Genomic DNA, 17,848 nt, shown 5'->3' with positions numbered 1-17,848 from the left:
TACAAGCATATAACAACAATAATATGCTGCTCATGTTATATCACTTTTTTAGTCTCAAAGTGAAAATACTTCCCTATCCTCTTTATTATTATTATTATTATTATAATTATTATTATTATTATTATTACTAGCCAAGCTACAACCCTCGTTGGAAAAGCAAGATGCTATAAACCCAAGGGCTCCAACAGGGAAAAATAGCCCAGTGAGGAAAGGAAATAAATGATGAGAATGAATTAACAATATATCATTCTAAAAACAGTAACAGCATCAAAACATATGTGTCCTATATACAGTAAACTATTAACAACGTCAAAAACAGATATGTTATATATAAACAATAAAAAGACTCATGTCAGTGGGGACAAGGGTTGGCATGTATTATGAACATTAGGTGGGTATATTATAAAAAAAAAAAAAAAAAAGTTTAATATTAAAATAACATTAATTTATAAATCTCCTCTGATGTTTATATTGCTGACTCCTACACTTTAGAGGTGGTGGTTTATAGTTGGTGGCATTCCAACTATAAACAAGTAGCCTTGCATTCTCTGGAGTTCCTGTTTACTAAGAAGTTTCTTTTACACTTTGAACCTTAATCTTATCATGAAACATACTCCCAAGAGAGGAATAATGAGATCTACACACTCCTCACAAGATACTCTAAATAACAAATCTTCCTAGTATGAGATGCAAAGAGAACGCAGATTATGATCAAAACAATTCTCTTGTATATACAACAGTCCACCAATTGCTAATAAATCCAGAAACCACTAAAATAACCTCTTAGGACCACTATGGCACTTCTTGAATCAGTATAGATAACTTATGATGCATCCTACCTTAATTTGTTTTAAAGCTTTTTGCTCTTCTTGTAACTATAAATTAAGAAAATCTCACAAAGTAATTTCAAATTATAAAAAAAAAAATTCTGTAGTGTAAACAATTATCGCTACAGTATATATAAGCAAATATGGAGAGAAATTAATTTCTGAATCTATACTTTGAAAAATCATGGCAAAATAAAAAATTTTATTCAACAAAATTAAATGCCCCTGACAGAGATCAAGAGATAGATAATTAATTACAAAGTAATTTTCAACATCAAACTTACCTGTCTTCATCATCATGAGTGCAACACAAAACCGAATTTATGATATGTTCCATGTCCCCCTTTCCATCAATGTATGCCTGCTTTAAATCATTCAGTTCTTCATCAGACCCTTTAAAAGAAAGATTACACAATCAGAGATAAAAGTTTTTCCTACACCAGAACCACTATCAATATCATAAATTTTACCCCATCACACCTTAAAAAACTTTAACATTTTACAAAGCATTCTTCAGGAAATTCACACCTTTTCAAAAGTTTGATAAGCAAATATGACCAATTTAGAAGTAATTTGGGTTTTTCCTAACTACACAAACCTGAGTCAATTATTATTATTACTATTGTTATCCTTTTTATTATTATTACTTGCTAAGCTACACCCCTAGTTGGGAAAGCAGGATGCTATAAGCCCAGGGGCTCCAACAGGGAAGAGAGCCCAGTGAGGAAAGGAAAAGAGAAAAAATAAAATATTTTAAAAACTAACATTTAAATAAATATTTTGTATAAAAACTATGAAAACTAACAAAACAAGAGGAAGAGAATAAGATAGAATAGTGTGCCTGAGTGTACCCTCAAGCAAGAAAACTTTTACCAAAGACAGTGGAAGACCACAGTACAGAGGCTATGGCAGTACCCAAGACTAGAGAACAATGGTTTGACTTTGGAGTGTCCTTCTAGAAGAGCTGCTTACCATAGCTAAAGTCTCTCTTCTACAATTACCAAGAAGATTTAACCCCTTGGGTGAAGAAGAATTCTTAGGTAATTTCAGTGTTGTTAGGTGTACGAGGACAGAGGAGAATCTGTAAGGAATAGGTATGATTATTCAGTGTATGTGTAGGCAAAAGGAAAATTAACTGTCACCAGAGAGAAGGATCAAATATAGTACTGTCTGGCCAGTCAAAGGGCCCCCATAACTCTCTCGCGGTAGTAACTAAACGGGTGGCTGGTGCCCTAGTTAACCTACTAATGTTCTTCAATGTGCTCCATAAAAAACGACCTGGCTTTCAAGTCAGTCATGTTCTTTTTTAAACCAATAAAATTTCTACAAAAGAATATCTCTGGTAATTTCCACGGAGGGGTTATCTTAAATTAGAGCACTTAATTTGTAGCCATATCTAGGCTCTACTAATGTTTCTATCCAAAAACCATAAGGTTGAGGAGATTTGGTGTGCAACTCAAAATATCTTCAATGTCTTACATGGTTTGTAGTCTGATGGGCTAAAGAATTAAGGAATTCTTTGCAACCTAAACCAATACCAAATAAAAAAAAATTTCTGTAAAGGTCTAAAGGTTATTCTTCAGCGTCAACAAGACGGCTTGGGCGAGGCGAGGTTCTACAAGCATCCGTGTCCAATCTGATACCAGTATGGTATATAGAATCTAAAATCTTTAGTCAATTTAGGGTGGCTGAGAAAGTTGCACAATGAAGTAGAAGTAAAATGAATATGGATGGAAAGTAAGTGGAGAGAGAAATATAGTAGAAGGCTAAATGTGAGTGCAGCTAGAAGCCAAAGGGACGCTGCAAAGACTTACCAGTAGTGGCACTGATGTCACTAGACTCCTACAGTGATCCAAGATCACCAACTTTGGTTTTAGAATGTTTTAACAAAGATAAAACTAAAATTAGAAAAAGGTACACTGAGGTTGTAGAATTTCTTAAGAGATAAAGCTTAAATTACTGTAGATCAAGGTGCACCATCTCTTATTGCTAGTTTTGAACAGATCAACTTCCTAACCTAGACGTTACTGTATTTCTAGTTGAACACTGCACTTGCTGTATAAAGATTTAGCCTATACATTTTTCAATATTGTGTACAGTATTTAAATTACCAGATAATGCTTTAAGCATCATTTGACTACTGAAGACAAAACAATGTCAGTGTGATTTTAGTTACATATAGAAATCATACTCGAGATTCATTTTTTACACGAGACATTTTTATTGTGTGAATAATTTCCATAAATATAGCAACCTACTTTCATGTAATTTTATGTCCTATTATCATTATTCAACCACAAAACTATTTAAGAATATTAATTTCTCAAGCATTTTTTTTCATATTTAATAAAATGATATTTTAATTATAAAATAAATTTTTTAATATACTTACCCAGTGAATATATAATAGCTGCTGCTCCAGCGGCTCGACAGAAAACACACACAAAAACTCGCGAGCGATCGCTATGAAGGTTGCGGGTGTGCCCACCAGCGCCAACTATCAGCCAGATACCGCATATACATGTAAACAGACCCAATTTTTCTCATCCCGCTGGGTCTCTATCGGGGAGGAAGGGGGGGGGCCTTTAATTTATATATTCACCGGGTAAGTATATTCAAAAATTTATTTTATAATTAAAATATCATTTTTAAATATTTAACTTAGCCGGTGAATATATAATAGCTGATTCACACCCATGGTGGTGGGTAGAGACCAGAGTTAATTAAGTTTACAGCGTATATGCTTAGAGTTTTTGACAGTTATATCATAACAAAACCCAAATATATAAAGGTACCTGGTAAGGAAGTTGACTTAGACGATTACTCTGCCTTATTAGTCTGTCTTCCTCACGAAGCCCAGCGATCCTCTTAGGATGCTGAAAGACTCCCAGGAGCTGAAGTATTAAGGGCTGCAACCCATACAACAGGACCTCATCAAACCCCTAATCTGGGCGCTCTCAAGAAATGACTTTGACCACCCGCCAAATCAACCAGGATGCGAAAGGCTTCTTAGCCTTCCGTACAACCCAAAAAATAATATTAAAAAACATTTCAAGAGACAGATTAAAAAGGATATTGGAATTAGGGTAATGTAGTGGTAGAACCCTCACCCACTACTGCATTCGCTGCAACGAATGGACCCAGTGTGTAGCAGTCCTCGTAAAGAGTCTGGACATCTTTTAAGTAAAATGACGCGAACACTGACTTGCTTCTCCAAAAAGTCGCGTCCATAATACTTTGCAGAGATTTATTTTGCTTGAAGGCCACGGAGGTTGCTATAGCTCTAACTTCGTGCGTCTTAACCTTAAGCAAACATCGGTCTTTCTCATTCAAGTGAGAATGAGCTTCTCGTATTAAAAAATCTGATAAAATATGACAAAGCATTCTTTGACATAGGCAATGATGGTTTCTTAACTGAGCACCATAATGCCTCAGATTTACCTCGTAATGACTTAGTACGAGCTAAATAGAACTTAAGAGCTCTAACAGGACATAATACTCTTTCCAGTTCGTTGCCTACGATCTCTGATAAGCAAGGAATATCAAAAGATTTAGGCCAAGGACGAGAAGGCAGTTCATTTTTGGCCAGGAAAACAAGTTGAAGTGAACAAGTGGCTTTTTCTGTAGAAAAGCCGATGTTCTTACTGAAGGCATGAAGTTCACTGACCCTTTTAGCCGAAGCCAAGCACACTAGGAAAAGTGTCTTGAGGGTGAGATCCTTCAGGGAGGCTCAATGTAATGGCTCAAACCTGTCTGACATGAGGAACCTTAGGACCACGTCTAAGTTCCATCCAGGAGTTGCCAAACGACGTTCCTTAGAGGTCTCGAAAGACTTAAGGAGATCTTGGAGATCTTTATTGTTGGAAAGATCTAAGCCTCTATGTCGAAAGACCGAAGCCAACATGCTCCTGTAGCCCTTAATCGTGGGAGCTGAAAGGGAGCGAACCTTTATCAGATGTAAAAGAAAATCTGCGATTTGGGCTACAGAGGTACTGGACGAGGACACAGATGCTGACTTGCACCAGTCTCGAAAGACTTCCCACTTCGACTGATATACTCTAATGGTAGAAGCTCTCCTCGCTCTTGCAATCGCACTGGCTGCCTCCTTCGAAAAGCCTCGAGCTCTTGAGAGTCTTTCAATAGTCTGAAGGAAGTCAGACGAAGAGCGGGGAGGCTTTGATGGACATTCTTTACGTGGGGCTGACGTAACAGATCTACCCTTAGAGGAAGACTTCTTGGAAAGTCTACCAGCCATTGAAGTACCTCGGTGAACCACTCTCTCGCGGGCCAGAGGGTAGCAACCAACGTCAACCTTGTCCCTTCGTGAGAGGCGAACTTCTGCAGTACCTTGTTGACTATCTTGAATGGTGGGAATGCATATAAGTCCAGAAGAGACCAATCCAGTAGAAAACGCGTCTATGTGGATTGCTTCTGTATCTAGGACTGGAGAGCAATAGATTGGTAACCTTTTGGTCAACGAGGAGGCAAAGAGGTCTATGGTGGGTTGACCCCAAGTAGCCCAAAGACTCTTGCCCACGTCCTTGTGGAGGGTCCATTCCGTGGGTATCACCTGACCCCTCCGACTGAGACAGTCTGCCAAGACGTTCAAGTCCCCCTGGATGAATCTCGTCAACAGGGAGATGCCTCGATTTCTTGACCATAAGAGAAGGTCCCTTGCAATCTCGAGCAGCGTGAAGGAGTGTGTGCCTCCTTGCTTGGAGATGTACGCCAAAACTGTGGTGTTGTCTGAGTTGACCTCTACCACTTAGTTTCGAAGAAGCTTTCTAATATCATCAAGGCCAAGTGGACTGCTAATAGCTCCTTGCCGTTGATGTGCATGCTCTTCTGACTTGAGGTCCACAGACCCGAGCATTCCCGACCGTCCAGGGTCGCACCCCAACCCAAATCCGACGCGTCTGAGAACAACACGTGGTTTGGGTTCTTGACTGCTAGGGATAGTCCCTCTCTCAGACTGATATTGCTGTCCCACCATTTCAGGCATGCCTTTACTGGTTCGGAGACTGGGAATGATACCGTCTCTAACGTCTTGTCCTAGTTCCAGTGAGAGGCTAGATGGAACCGGAGAGGCAGAAGGTGTAGTCTCCCTAGTGAGACAAACTGCTCCAGGGATGAGAGAGTCCCTACGAGACTGTTCCAACTCCTGACTGAACAAACGTTTTCTTTTCAGCATTAGTTGGACTTCGAGCAGGGCTTGTTCTAATCGGTGGCAGACGGAAAAGCCCGAAAAAAAAAAAAAAAAAAAAAAAAAAAAAAAAAACTGGACTGCGAATCTCCATCCCCAAATATAGAATAATCTGGGATGGGATCAGTTGGGACTTTTAGGTTGACCAAAAGTCCCAACTCCCTGGCCAGACTCAACGTCCAAAGTAGATCCTGCAGACAGCGAAGACTGGACGATGCTCTGAGAAGCCAGTCGTCCAAGTACAGGGAGGCTCGGATCCCCGATAGATGGAGGGATTTTGCCACATACCTCATGAGCCTCGTAAACACGAGAGGAGCAGGACTGAGGCCAAAGCACAGGGCTCGAAACTGGTACCCCACATTCCTGTAAACAAACCTCAGAAACGGTTGGGAATCCGGGTGTATAGGAATGTGGAAGTATGCCTCCTGAAGGTCGAGAGAGACCATCCAGTCGCCTTCCATTAATGCTGTCAAGACAGCCTGGTAGACTTCATCGTGAAGTTTGTCTTGACAATGAACACATTGAGCGCACTTGCCTCTTACGTACTCCTGCAGTGAACATGGCTGCCAGATCATTGGAGCCATCCCTGAGGGACTTGTTCCTGCAGAGAACGTGGCTGTCAGATCATTGGAGCCATCCCTGAAAGCCTTGTTTATGCATGACATAATTGTACAGCAAAACTTCAAACGTTCGAAAAAAACTCCTAACAGGAGATGGTCTAGCTCTGAAGTCGACCATAAAATCTTGGAGCGTCTCATGGCCAGGCGCCAGGGAGAGTCTATGAGGTTTGAGAAGTCTATCTGGGCAGAGGCAGGAACTCCCAAGCCGAGAACTTCTCCCGTGTCATATCAGACTCTCGCTCTATAAGCCAGCTTAAAAGTAGGGAAAGCAAAGGCTGTCTCCCCCAAACTCCTCCTGGTGATAAACCAGTCGCCTAGCAAACGTAAAGCTCTCTTAGAAGAGCGAGAGAGCACTAGCTTATAAAACAACGGCTTCGAAGTAGCTAGGCCTAGTGTAAACTCTGACGTTTAGGCGAACGAGGAGCAGCAGTTACAAAAAGATCCGGACAAAGATCCTTAAAAATCAGCATGATTTATTTAAAGTCCATAGAGGGCTAAGCAGCTTTAGGCTCCTCTCCGTCTGACAGAGTCCTCAAGGGAATATCAGTAGGAGGGGGAACAGCAACTTCCTCATCTGAAGGAACCTTGTCCGACAATAGCCGAGTCTCAAGCAAGGGAGAGACCTGCCGTGGTGGCAATGCTTGACAAGCAGAGTCCACACGCATTGGTGCATTAGTAGCGGACCAGGACGCAACGTCATGTAACTGCTTAACAGTCTGTGAACTGTCAACAACAACAGGTGCGGGAGGACGCTCGGCGTCCACTCGAGACTGTTTTGACTGCCTAGTCTGAGCAGTCAAAACAACTCTAGACTGCGGTAGTTGACGCTCAGCGTCAAAACAAGTCAACTCCGCTGGTTGGCGAACGTCCTGAACGTCAACAGGAGCATTAGGAAGCGGCCTAACGTCCAAATGCGGCTGAAAGCCAACACGTGACCGCATCGAGTGAGGCTCTACATATCGTGACTGACGTGACTTAGCTACGCCAACGTCAACAGGACGCACAAAGGTTCGTTTGGGCGGCTGAAGGCCAGGATCTCGATGAGATAAACGGCTAGGATCAACGTGAACCTTATCGGCAGAATAGTCTTCCATAAGAGAGGCAAGCTTATTCTGCATGTCTTGCCGTACAACCCATTTAGGATCAACGGGAATGGTTGCGGTAAGAGACGAGGGTAACGTCTGTGACTGCAAAACCTTGCCTACAAAAAGACTCTCGGAGCCTGTGTTACGCTTTTGTTTATGCGGCGAGCAGTCTTCCGATGACTGCATAGGGTCAGAGCTGTCCTAATAGTTAAAACCAGGACGCTGGACCTGTCCTGAAAGGACTGACTTTCGCTTAAAGGGCCTCGAAACCTTGTTCCACGGTTTCTTATGCGAAAAGCCTTCGGATGACGAGGAGAAAAACGTCTCGCTCGTCTTATGGTAGGGGCGGTGTTGATGAGACACGCCTGAAACCATAGAGGGAACGTCTGTTCGCTGATCAAGTCCTCTCGAACCCATAAGTCGTACGACATTACTTCTCCCCTGGGCTTGGGAGCTTGCAAGAGGTCTCGGACTAGGCGAACGACAGGCACGAACAGACGAACCCTCGGTCGCAACACTGATAACACTTTGCGCAATTATCACTTTATCACTACGATTTTCTGTTTTGCACTTATTGCACTGAAATCGAATTTTTTAACAATTCACATTAGGTATGAATAAAACTGATTTCTACCTGAAGCACGCAATTCTACCCTCATCAAAAGGTTATACTGTAATTGCGAAATCAGTCGTATAATGTAAGCACATTAATACAAGCAAAAAAACAGTAAAAATATTTTAAGATAAAAAGATCAGTGGCTGGGAAGGAGACTAAACACTAGTTCATTCAAAACTACGTTTTCAATCTCTCACCGTAAAGTGCCTTGGGACGAGAATAAAAACTAAAAACGTTTTATCCTTTCTCCTCGTACAGAGACTAGGGACGAGAGTAAAAGACTGACTCGAGAACAACGTTACTCGCTTGGGACGAGAATAAAGATCGGAACGTTCTCTCTCCTCTCTCTCTCTCCGTCTCTATCTCTCTCTTGATTTCGCACCGAAGAGAAGAGCCCACTTACCTTTCGTCAATAAACAGGTTATTTGACCAAAGGAAAAAACTGAAAGGTTTTTCAATTAAAAAGTTCCTTTAAAATAGTATTTAAAACATTTAAGCTTTGAAAGAAGAATGAACAAAACGTCAGAATCGATTTACTCTTTCTGCAAAGTGAAACCGTGATTCTCTCTCTCTCTATCGTAACGATAGAGCGCAAACTGCGTAGCATAAATAAACTAAACGTTAGTTCATCTTTGAAACAGTACGAAGACTATTCAAAGAAAATCTTTCATAAAATATCTACTAAAAAATATTCATTTAATAAGTTTTAAATCAATTGCTCTGTAAAAGTTATTTACGATTGAAAGGGCTCAACGTTGTTTAACTTCGGTTTCCAAGTTAGGACCGCCTACTCTCAGGAAAGGTCGCATATAAACAAATCATTAAAATTTATCTTGATGTTTATTATAAATGGAAAGCTAATCGAAGAGGCCTAATAAAGGCGGTTGATATAAAATATATAGAGGAAAATCTATAATTAATTTATAACGTGATAAGATAATTGCTAAAAGCCTAAAACACACTTCCGTACTAAGGGAAGGGTCGGCCATTTAAAAGTCAAAGAAAGTCCAAAAAACAATCCAAAGTCATCAAAAATTAAATCTATCCAAAAACGAGTTCAAGATTTAAGTTGAAGATAAAACACCTGCACTGCGAAAGCTCAAACCAAAAGGAAGTACTTCACCAAATATGTTGAGAAAACTCCAGGTTGTACAGCGAGTATTGATACGTCTTGTCGTTAAGGCCGACAGAGAAAAAATTGGGTCTGTTTACATGTATATGCGGTATCTGGCCGATAGTTGGCGCTGGTGGGCACACCCGCAACCTTCATAGCGATCGCTCGCGAGTTTTTGTGTGTGTTTTCTGTCGAGCCGCTGGAGCAGCAGCTATTATATATTCACCGGCTAAGTTAAATATTTAAAAATCAATATGATGCAGCTGATACCATGTGAAAAGCTGCAGTCTAACAACCCCTTCATACACACACAATAAATGTGTCGACAGCACTAATATTAATCTCTTAACACACACAGAAACACTCAGCAGTTTAACAGGAAAGTATATGCCTCTTATCTTATTGTTATTATCATTACTATTCTTATTAAGCTACAACCCTACTTCAAAAAGGCAGGATGCTACATATAAGTAAAGGGCTCCAACAGGGAAAGTAGCCCAGTCATAAAAGGAAATAAGGAAATAAATAAACTATATAAGCTATAAAAAGTAATGAATCAAAATATAACATATCATATGATCAGTAACAACATTAAAATAGATCTGTCATATGTAAATAATGAAGAGAAAATAGTGTGCCTGAGTGTACCTCCAAGCAAGAGAGCTCTAACCCAAGACAGTGCAAGACCATGGTACAAGGGCTATGGCACTACCCAAGACTAGACAACAATGGTTTGATTTTAGAGTGTCCTAGCAGAGTTGTTACCAAGTGGAAAGTAGCTCGTTCAGTAGTTAACCTCTTGAGCAAAGAAGAATTTTTTATCTTAGTGTTATCAGAAGTATGAGGAAAAAGAAGTGTGTGTAAAGTATAGGCCAGAATATTTGGTGTATGTGTAGGCACAGGAAAAATGAGCCATAACCAGAGAAATAACAGATGTAAATAACATTAGATGCTTCATTAAACTAGGCAGGGAAAAGTGATGAATACAGACGATGAACACTTACCTATGTATTTATCTTCAAAATTCTTAATATCCTTTATGTCTATCTTCTTGAATAGAAGTCGCCAATATTCCTCCCAGTTTCTGTCTTCAGGACCGGCATTTTCTTCATCTACCTCTCCTGAGGATTGGAAAAAGAGTTAACAGCGTACAAAAAAGGTTCATATTCAAATTTTAAGGCACTGTCTAAATCTTCTCCCATCAAAATAAAAAATGTCTCCTACATTATTTTACTTTACTAAGCTGCATAAATTCAATGCTTTCATCTAACTTTAGCTATATCTATAAGTTATACAGCGTAAGATAACAATAAGTCCTTCACAAGTCAAAACTTAAGATTTTCTTTCAGGTATCAAACAACCATCACAGACTTGGGTGTAAGCAGTCAAAAAAAAGGTTCTTAGACAAGTCAATTACCAAAAAAAATAAGCCATTTATGAATGCTTTGATACAAAAATTTATTATTTGAATTGAAAAATACAAAATACAAACCTCCAATGTTCAGATGCATACAACATCTATCAAGTTCATTTCCAATAGCAAATCAATAAATATGGAACAAGTACTGTACCTCACAAAATCATGGAACACGACAGTTTCCTAGATACTGACCAAATACACATATGGGTAGTGCCAAAGTCCCCCTCACCACCCAAGGTAGAAGCAGGGAGGATCATAGGCAATGACTGCAGATGACTAAGCAAGTAGCGCTATGGGCTCCCCAAAGCTCACAAGAACAATAAGGTTGCAAACACTACTGGAAACTATCAGGCTTGAAGAGTGCTTGAACTCCAGATTTAGACTCCGAAAGGTTACAACAAACCTTTATGTGCATCACAAAAAGTATTTCTATGCTTACCATACACAAACCCAGCGATGTCTTAAATTCATTGGATTAGCTAAAAATGGATGAACAAACTAGAATGGAAAATGAAAAAGGGGTAATGAAAATGCCACTTCATCACCAACCTCTTAGTAATTACTAGCTATTGATAAAACCACTTCATTACAAGCCGACTAGTAAATACTAACTATTGATAAAGCAACCATGAAAAGATGTGTGATGTAAAAGAAGTTTCATCTTTTAAGTAACTGCCAACCACTCAATCATGAGAACTACCCAATACACAGACACTTTTGTTAATGAAGAAATTTAGAATAATAAATTGCTTGCATTACAAAATAAATAATTTTCAAAAAACTCTCAACTTATTTATCAAGTATACCTATATTACATGAGCAGGAATCCATTCAACAACAATAACCACTCATTAAAAGTGTTGCATGATAGAGACTTGGTAGCTACAAGATTTCTTACGATACAAATTCAATTTTCTTTAATCGCCATTCAAATAATGTTAAGCTATGGTAACAGTTAAAATGCTGTTAGATGAACATAAAAGTTGAACAGCAGGAAAAAAAATGCACTACATTTGGAAGTGTTATTATACAAAGATTGTTATCAATTTACCAACTGTAAAAAAATACAAAAACTCACCACTTTCACAATACTATTAACATCATGAGATATAAAACAAAACACTTTCCACTTTTACAATAATAGTGAGATGTCACATGGTATTCATAACTGAAGACATCCAAAGAATTTGTTAATTTGCTGCTCCCCGATTACTCCCCTACAACTGTCAGTTCTTTGTGCTCACAGGGGAATATATAGTACTGCATACCACATATCAAAGCAGGTTAAATTTCCAATGGACCTCTACATCTCCCTAATCCCCTGTATTATATAAGGGTCACTAAATCTTATCCAATCTAATTATGTATGAAAACTTTGGTAGAAATAGGAAATTATATCTACAAGTTTCTTCTGATAACAGTCGCCATCCCTCTCAAAAAGATGATGCCTCTGCTATCTGTTTAAACCTAGCTAAGTAATTGGCAGTAATATTATTAATAATCAATATAGAAGGGGAAAGACTTTTGACAATTAGCAACTCAAGTTTTTCTCATAGTGTTTACAACTAGCTTTATAAAAGGTATAGCCAGCTCTGTCTAAATTTTTGCATTGAAGTCAATTTACAAAGAAATTACCTCCATTGTGAAAGCAAGGTTCAGTCTAAAACTATAACAGCCATCCAACTGAGAAATGCCTATCCAACTCGCTCCTAACTACCTTCTTTGTTGGCAATTCAGTTTCATATACAGGAAATTATACACACTTCTTTATTATTACAAGACTAAGTATTGTTGGCCACTTTTCCACAAGTTTCTGTTCATTAATGTGTATATACTGTTTGGGGAGTTCTAAATTTAGCACAAATAAATTACTATACTGTTAGGGGAGTTTTAAATTAGGAACAAATAAATCACTAAAGAAATTACTATTGAATAAATTAGAGCTACAGCCTCCAACATACATTCAAGCAATCAATTTATAATGAAGAAGTCATTCAAAATATAATTTTAAAAAATATAGCATATGACATACTATGGCTACAAAATATATTCATCTTCAAAAAGCTAAAAAATATACAAGAAATTAATAATAAAAGTACAGTACTATTTGAAGGACTTAATCTTTTAATTTCAATTCCGAGTCACCAAACTAGGATTCATTTTTAGAAAATAACTAAATGCCCTTGAATAAAGAGTACAATCAACTCTTGTTGCCACATGTTTGTTATTCGCCAATTTATTACAACGCAAAAACGCTAAATTTGACGATAAATTCAGAATTAGAAGTCACCAAATACAGCCTGGTGTTAAAAAGTGCAACTCAAAATGTGAAATTTTGCAAGTTAGGAAATTATATCAATGATACTCTGTTAACTATAGTCTGAAAGGTTGTGTATGTTTCAGGTAGCATATTAGTGCCCTCAAAGGGCAAAGAAGTAAATCATCCGGATCATCGGTTGCTTCCTTGGGTGAGGAGATGGAGCTGGTCTCTAACCTAGGGTCGTGCACAACTGTGATCTGAGTTTTGGTTACGAACTCGAGAACAAAGTTAAAGGAGACCTTTCTCGTAACAAAAGGAAAGAAGCGGATTTCAATGATAAAGAAGTTTCCAAGAGGACAGAATCAGCCAATCATCTAGGTACCTAAAAAAGGGATTTTGACGAAGGAAAAATCTATTTCTGGGCTCCACCTGTGCCGCTCCGTGAAATGCTCCTTTTACATCATTTCTAAGGTAAAAACTGCTATGAATTTACCAGAGAAAAAAGTTGCATAGGAATGCCAGGTTGAACCCAGCTCGCTCACCTAATAAGGTGTCGGTATAATAATACTGGGGCGTGATAAATCACAACCAGATGTCTCGCACCATTTAGATATCTCCTCTTCAATATCCCTGTTACAGCGAGGTGCCGTTCAACACCCACCTCCGAACTCCACTACCAACAACCCAACTCACGCTAGTGACGTCACTCCTTTTTCATAGCACTTGCTGTTCGCTGTTGTGTTTTCTCTGCGGTGTTTTCAGTGTGACCCTCAAGGATTTTGTGCACGATGTCGGATTCTAATGTCTCCCCATCTAAGTTAAGTACCAGATCTATGAGTTTTAAGTCTTTGGAGGTAGCCCTGCCCTTAATTTTAATTCTATCAGTTTTTTGTTGTTCACCATTCGTTGGCCCCGCTACTCGCCTTCAGGCGCTTCCTAGTTGGTTTACAATCACGTTACAGCATTTTTAATACATATCACATTTGCGCGAGACCAAAATGAAACTAGCTTCAACACTATTAAATACTTGAGAAGCAATCAATACTCCAAAGCTCAGGACTTTGAACTGGTATACCTAACCCTCCCCAAGGACGAAGCAGAGGAGCTTCTTGGAAGACCGATGGACTGGTATGTAGAAGTATGTACCTCTCAGATCCTGAGAGAGCATAAAGTCATTCCTCCAGAAGGCAGTTCGTTTGAAGATTGTCTACTCTATCTTGAACAGGGTTTGTAATACAATCTCCTTCAGGACCAAGATGTCAATGACCAGTTTTCAGCCCCCAGTCGACTGTAAAGCCTGGTGATCCATCCCTTACGAGATGCACCACACCTTTGACCAGGTGAGGGGTTTTTTCAGAGGTTGGGTGAGACAACAGCCATGCCGTTAAATCTGAGTGAAGGGAGGGCAAGAAGCAATGAACAGGAGGCGTATCAGTCCCCCAGGATGCTTACTGTCCATTGCTCTGCTCTGTGATACTGCCACCATGCTCACTGGTTCAACAGTAGAAGGATGCTCCTGAGAAGTGCCGATCAGCTGCACATCTTCGGCAGTCCAGGGCTGGACTATGGGGGTAATATCATTAGCCTCCTCTACATCCGTACTAATCGGTGTGATTTTGACATTGTACTTTCAGATGATAACACTGCTAAAGACAACGCCCTACGGCCACTTAGGCCTTCCTTATGGGTCGAGGGTATTCTGTCGATGGAGAAGCTCCTGCAAGCCCTGGCGACATTTAAAGTCTACATATTCCTCCATGGCCCCATATACCTTTGCGGCCTCATCAGTAACATGGGTAAAAACCACAGAGGAGTATCAGAAATTACTAAAGGTATCCACATCTGAAACAGAACCCATTTGAAAGGAAAGATTGTCTACTCAATACGAAAGAACTAAATTTACATTGTTGAATTGTATAATATGTCACAGGGGAGTCCTACAAGAGATGCTTTACAACAAATACTCGAAGGGGACGTCATATAAAAAAAACGGTCAGATTCGCTATACTGTACCTACTCCAACATCTTCGCTTGTTCTTAGCCCCTCTTTTTTTAATACAGCCTTGACTAATTTAAGATATGCATTTATCTAATTGTCATCAAGTTGAGGGGAAGGAAGAGTTAAAGAACTATATTAGCCGACGCAAGGAACACAGACCAAGGATCAACTGTGTTTATACAATATGTACTGTATATTTCCGTGTATGAGACGATTATTTAGATAAGGTAAAAATTTTGAGCAAATTTTAAAGAATATCTTATACCTATAGTAAAAAATGACAGATAACTTACAAAACCATCTTTTGCAGCAACAAATACCTTACCAAATATTAGTTATGTAATGATGATGTTATTACTAATGTTATTTTACTTACTATATCCTTAGAAATGAAAAATAAATTAAATAAAAGCAATTTTATATAATTTTCCTAAACACGTCTGTGGCTAAATCATAACAAAGAAATTAATCCAATTACAAATCCCAGTGATAATTAATGATACTTATACAGTGATTCCTCGCTACTTCGCGGTTCGACTATCGCGGATTCACCACTTCGCGGATTTTTTTCATAACCCATGTATATACATATATCGCGGATTTTCCGGAAATTTCGAAAATACCGCGATGTGACCGATGGTGCGAGATTGGAGAAAGTAAGGAAAATTGAATCATGATTGATTTTCAATATAAATGAAACTTTGAGGAGCAACAAAGATATCATTTGTTAGAGAGAGAGAGGGGTAAGGAATGGGAGGTAGTGAAAAGTAGCCCACAGAGAGAGAGAGAGAGAGAGAGAGAGAGAGAGAGAGAGAGAGTGTGTGTTGTTTTAAATGTAATAAACAAAAAAATTTGATAGGTTATAACACATTGATGCTTATGTAATATCAACTGTATAGACGGTTTGAATAAGTTAAGAAATGGTATAAACGATACTTTGTTAGTGTATTCGTACGCTCTCAAGAGCGGCAGCTAGACGTCAGCTGATCTGATCACAGCCAAAAGTAAAACAAAAAGTCAACAATACTCGATTTTTAAAACACACCCGAAATTTAAAAACAATAGTACACGCTTTCTTAAAGTGAAATTAACTATTTAAAGAGTAGCAATTTTCTAGAATAAAATGATGTTTCCCAAAAAATAGTGGTTAGCTGATGAAATCGGATGCCGTATTTTTAGCAACGATTGAAATGGATGTAAACTCGGCATAATTTTTTCGTTTCGTATTTAATTGACACAAAGAAAACTAATTTTAGTTTCTTCATCTATATGTATTGTATTGTATAACACAAAGAGAGAGAGAGAGAGAGGAGAGAGAGAGAGAGAGAGAGAATCGAATGCCGTGTTTTTGTTTCGTGAGAATTTCATCGCCATGACTAACAACAACATACTGTACTGAACTTTACAGTATTATACAGACTACTGTAATATAAAATAAAATATTTGTAATAACCTATTTTATATGAAATGGGGCTATTTTTTTGTTTAAAATTTACATTTACGTACATAAAACAACTCTCTCTCTCTCTCTCTCTCTCTCTCTCTCTCTCTCTCTCTCTCTCTCTCTCTCTCTCTCTCTCTCGTAAATTGTTTTCCTGCTTTGCTACGTATGTATGATTTTATATAGATACGGTAAATAATATTTGTAATAACATATTTTCTAAAAGCTTTTACTGTAATATCATTATTTATCACTTTCATCATGCGCGTTAAATGCCTTCGTTTGTTTATTACGATCGAAGATGGAGCGTACTTTATGACGCCGCCTGAAACGGCGGCGTCATAAAGAAAAACATTTCATTTGGAAGTACTAAGAAAAATTAAGTAAAACATTGGTAATAACAAAATCAACATACTGTATAATCAATATAATCGATGCAAAAACTAACCTATACACAGATGTGTACACTAAATGCGTTTGTTTCTTCATTATGATCAGAGATAAACGTAAACAAAACATTGGTTGCCATTTTTTATCATGCTTTTTGGCGTTTAGGAAACGCATGATATAAAATCGCCTTTAATATTTGTGCCTGTTTTAGTTTAGGGTACTGTAGTACATGCATTAAGTGTTCTGTACATTAAAGGGTAGTTTGTTAACAGTACTACGTACAAGGGAAGGTTTTAAAAGTCTGAATATACATGGTAAATAAATACGTAAATATGGTGTCACTACTTCGCGGATTTTCACCTATCGCTGTCGGGTCTGGAACCTATCTACCGCGATAAACGAGGGATCACTGTAGCTTGAAGTAAATTGTATGAAAACTGTTTTGTTTATTATGATACCCTATTTCAAAGAAGTTTAAAAATTATTGGTATATTAAGGACACTATTTTTATTTGTGTATATATATATATATGTATGTATGTATGTATGCATCTCTCTCTCTCTCTCTCTCTCTCTCTCTCTCTCTCTCTCTCTCTCTCTCTCTCTCTCTCTCTCTCTCTCTCTCTCAGATTTGAATTTTAGGATTTAAAGGTAGTTAATCATTTTGCTTTCAAGCCAATATTTCAGTAAAATGTTATTTTCATTAGTAAAATAAATTTTTGAATATACTTACCCGATGATCATGTAGCTGTCAACTCTGTTGCCCGACAGAAATCTACGGTCGGGATACGCCAGCGATCGCTATACAGGTGGGGGTGTACACAACAGCGCCATCTGTGAGCAGGTACTCAAGTACTTCTTGTCAACAAGAACT

At 38.5% G+C, this 17,848-nt stretch overlaps 1 protein-coding gene across 1 annotated transcript in view; it reads right to left on the bottom strand.

Annotated features, from left to right (window-relative positions):
* The window catches only part of LOC137639087 (dnaJ homolog subfamily C member 9-like), a 63,029-nt gene that overhangs the window by 30,351 nt on the left and 14,830 nt on the right, over window positions 1–17,848 (bottom strand). Inside the window, exons 3-4 of the mRNA XM_068371412.1 lie at window positions 10,470–10,586; window positions 1,112–1,220 (exon numbers count right to left, since the gene is read on the bottom strand). Of these exons, the coding sequence (XP_068227513.1) occupies window positions 1,112–1,220; window positions 10,470–10,586 (226 nt within the window). The remainder of the gene's footprint in view (window positions 1–1,111; window positions 1,221–10,469; window positions 10,587–17,848) is intronic.

The sequence above is a fragment of the Palaemon carinicauda genome, chromosome 4, assembly GCF_036898095.1.
Source record: "Palaemon carinicauda isolate YSFRI2023 chromosome 4, ASM3689809v2, whole genome shotgun sequence".
NCBI lineage: Eukaryota > Metazoa > Arthropoda > Malacostraca > Decapoda > Palaemonidae > Palaemon > Palaemon carinicauda.
The sequence above is the reverse complement of the archived record's forward strand: the minus strand, read 5'-3'. Positions and strand labels throughout refer to the sequence as shown.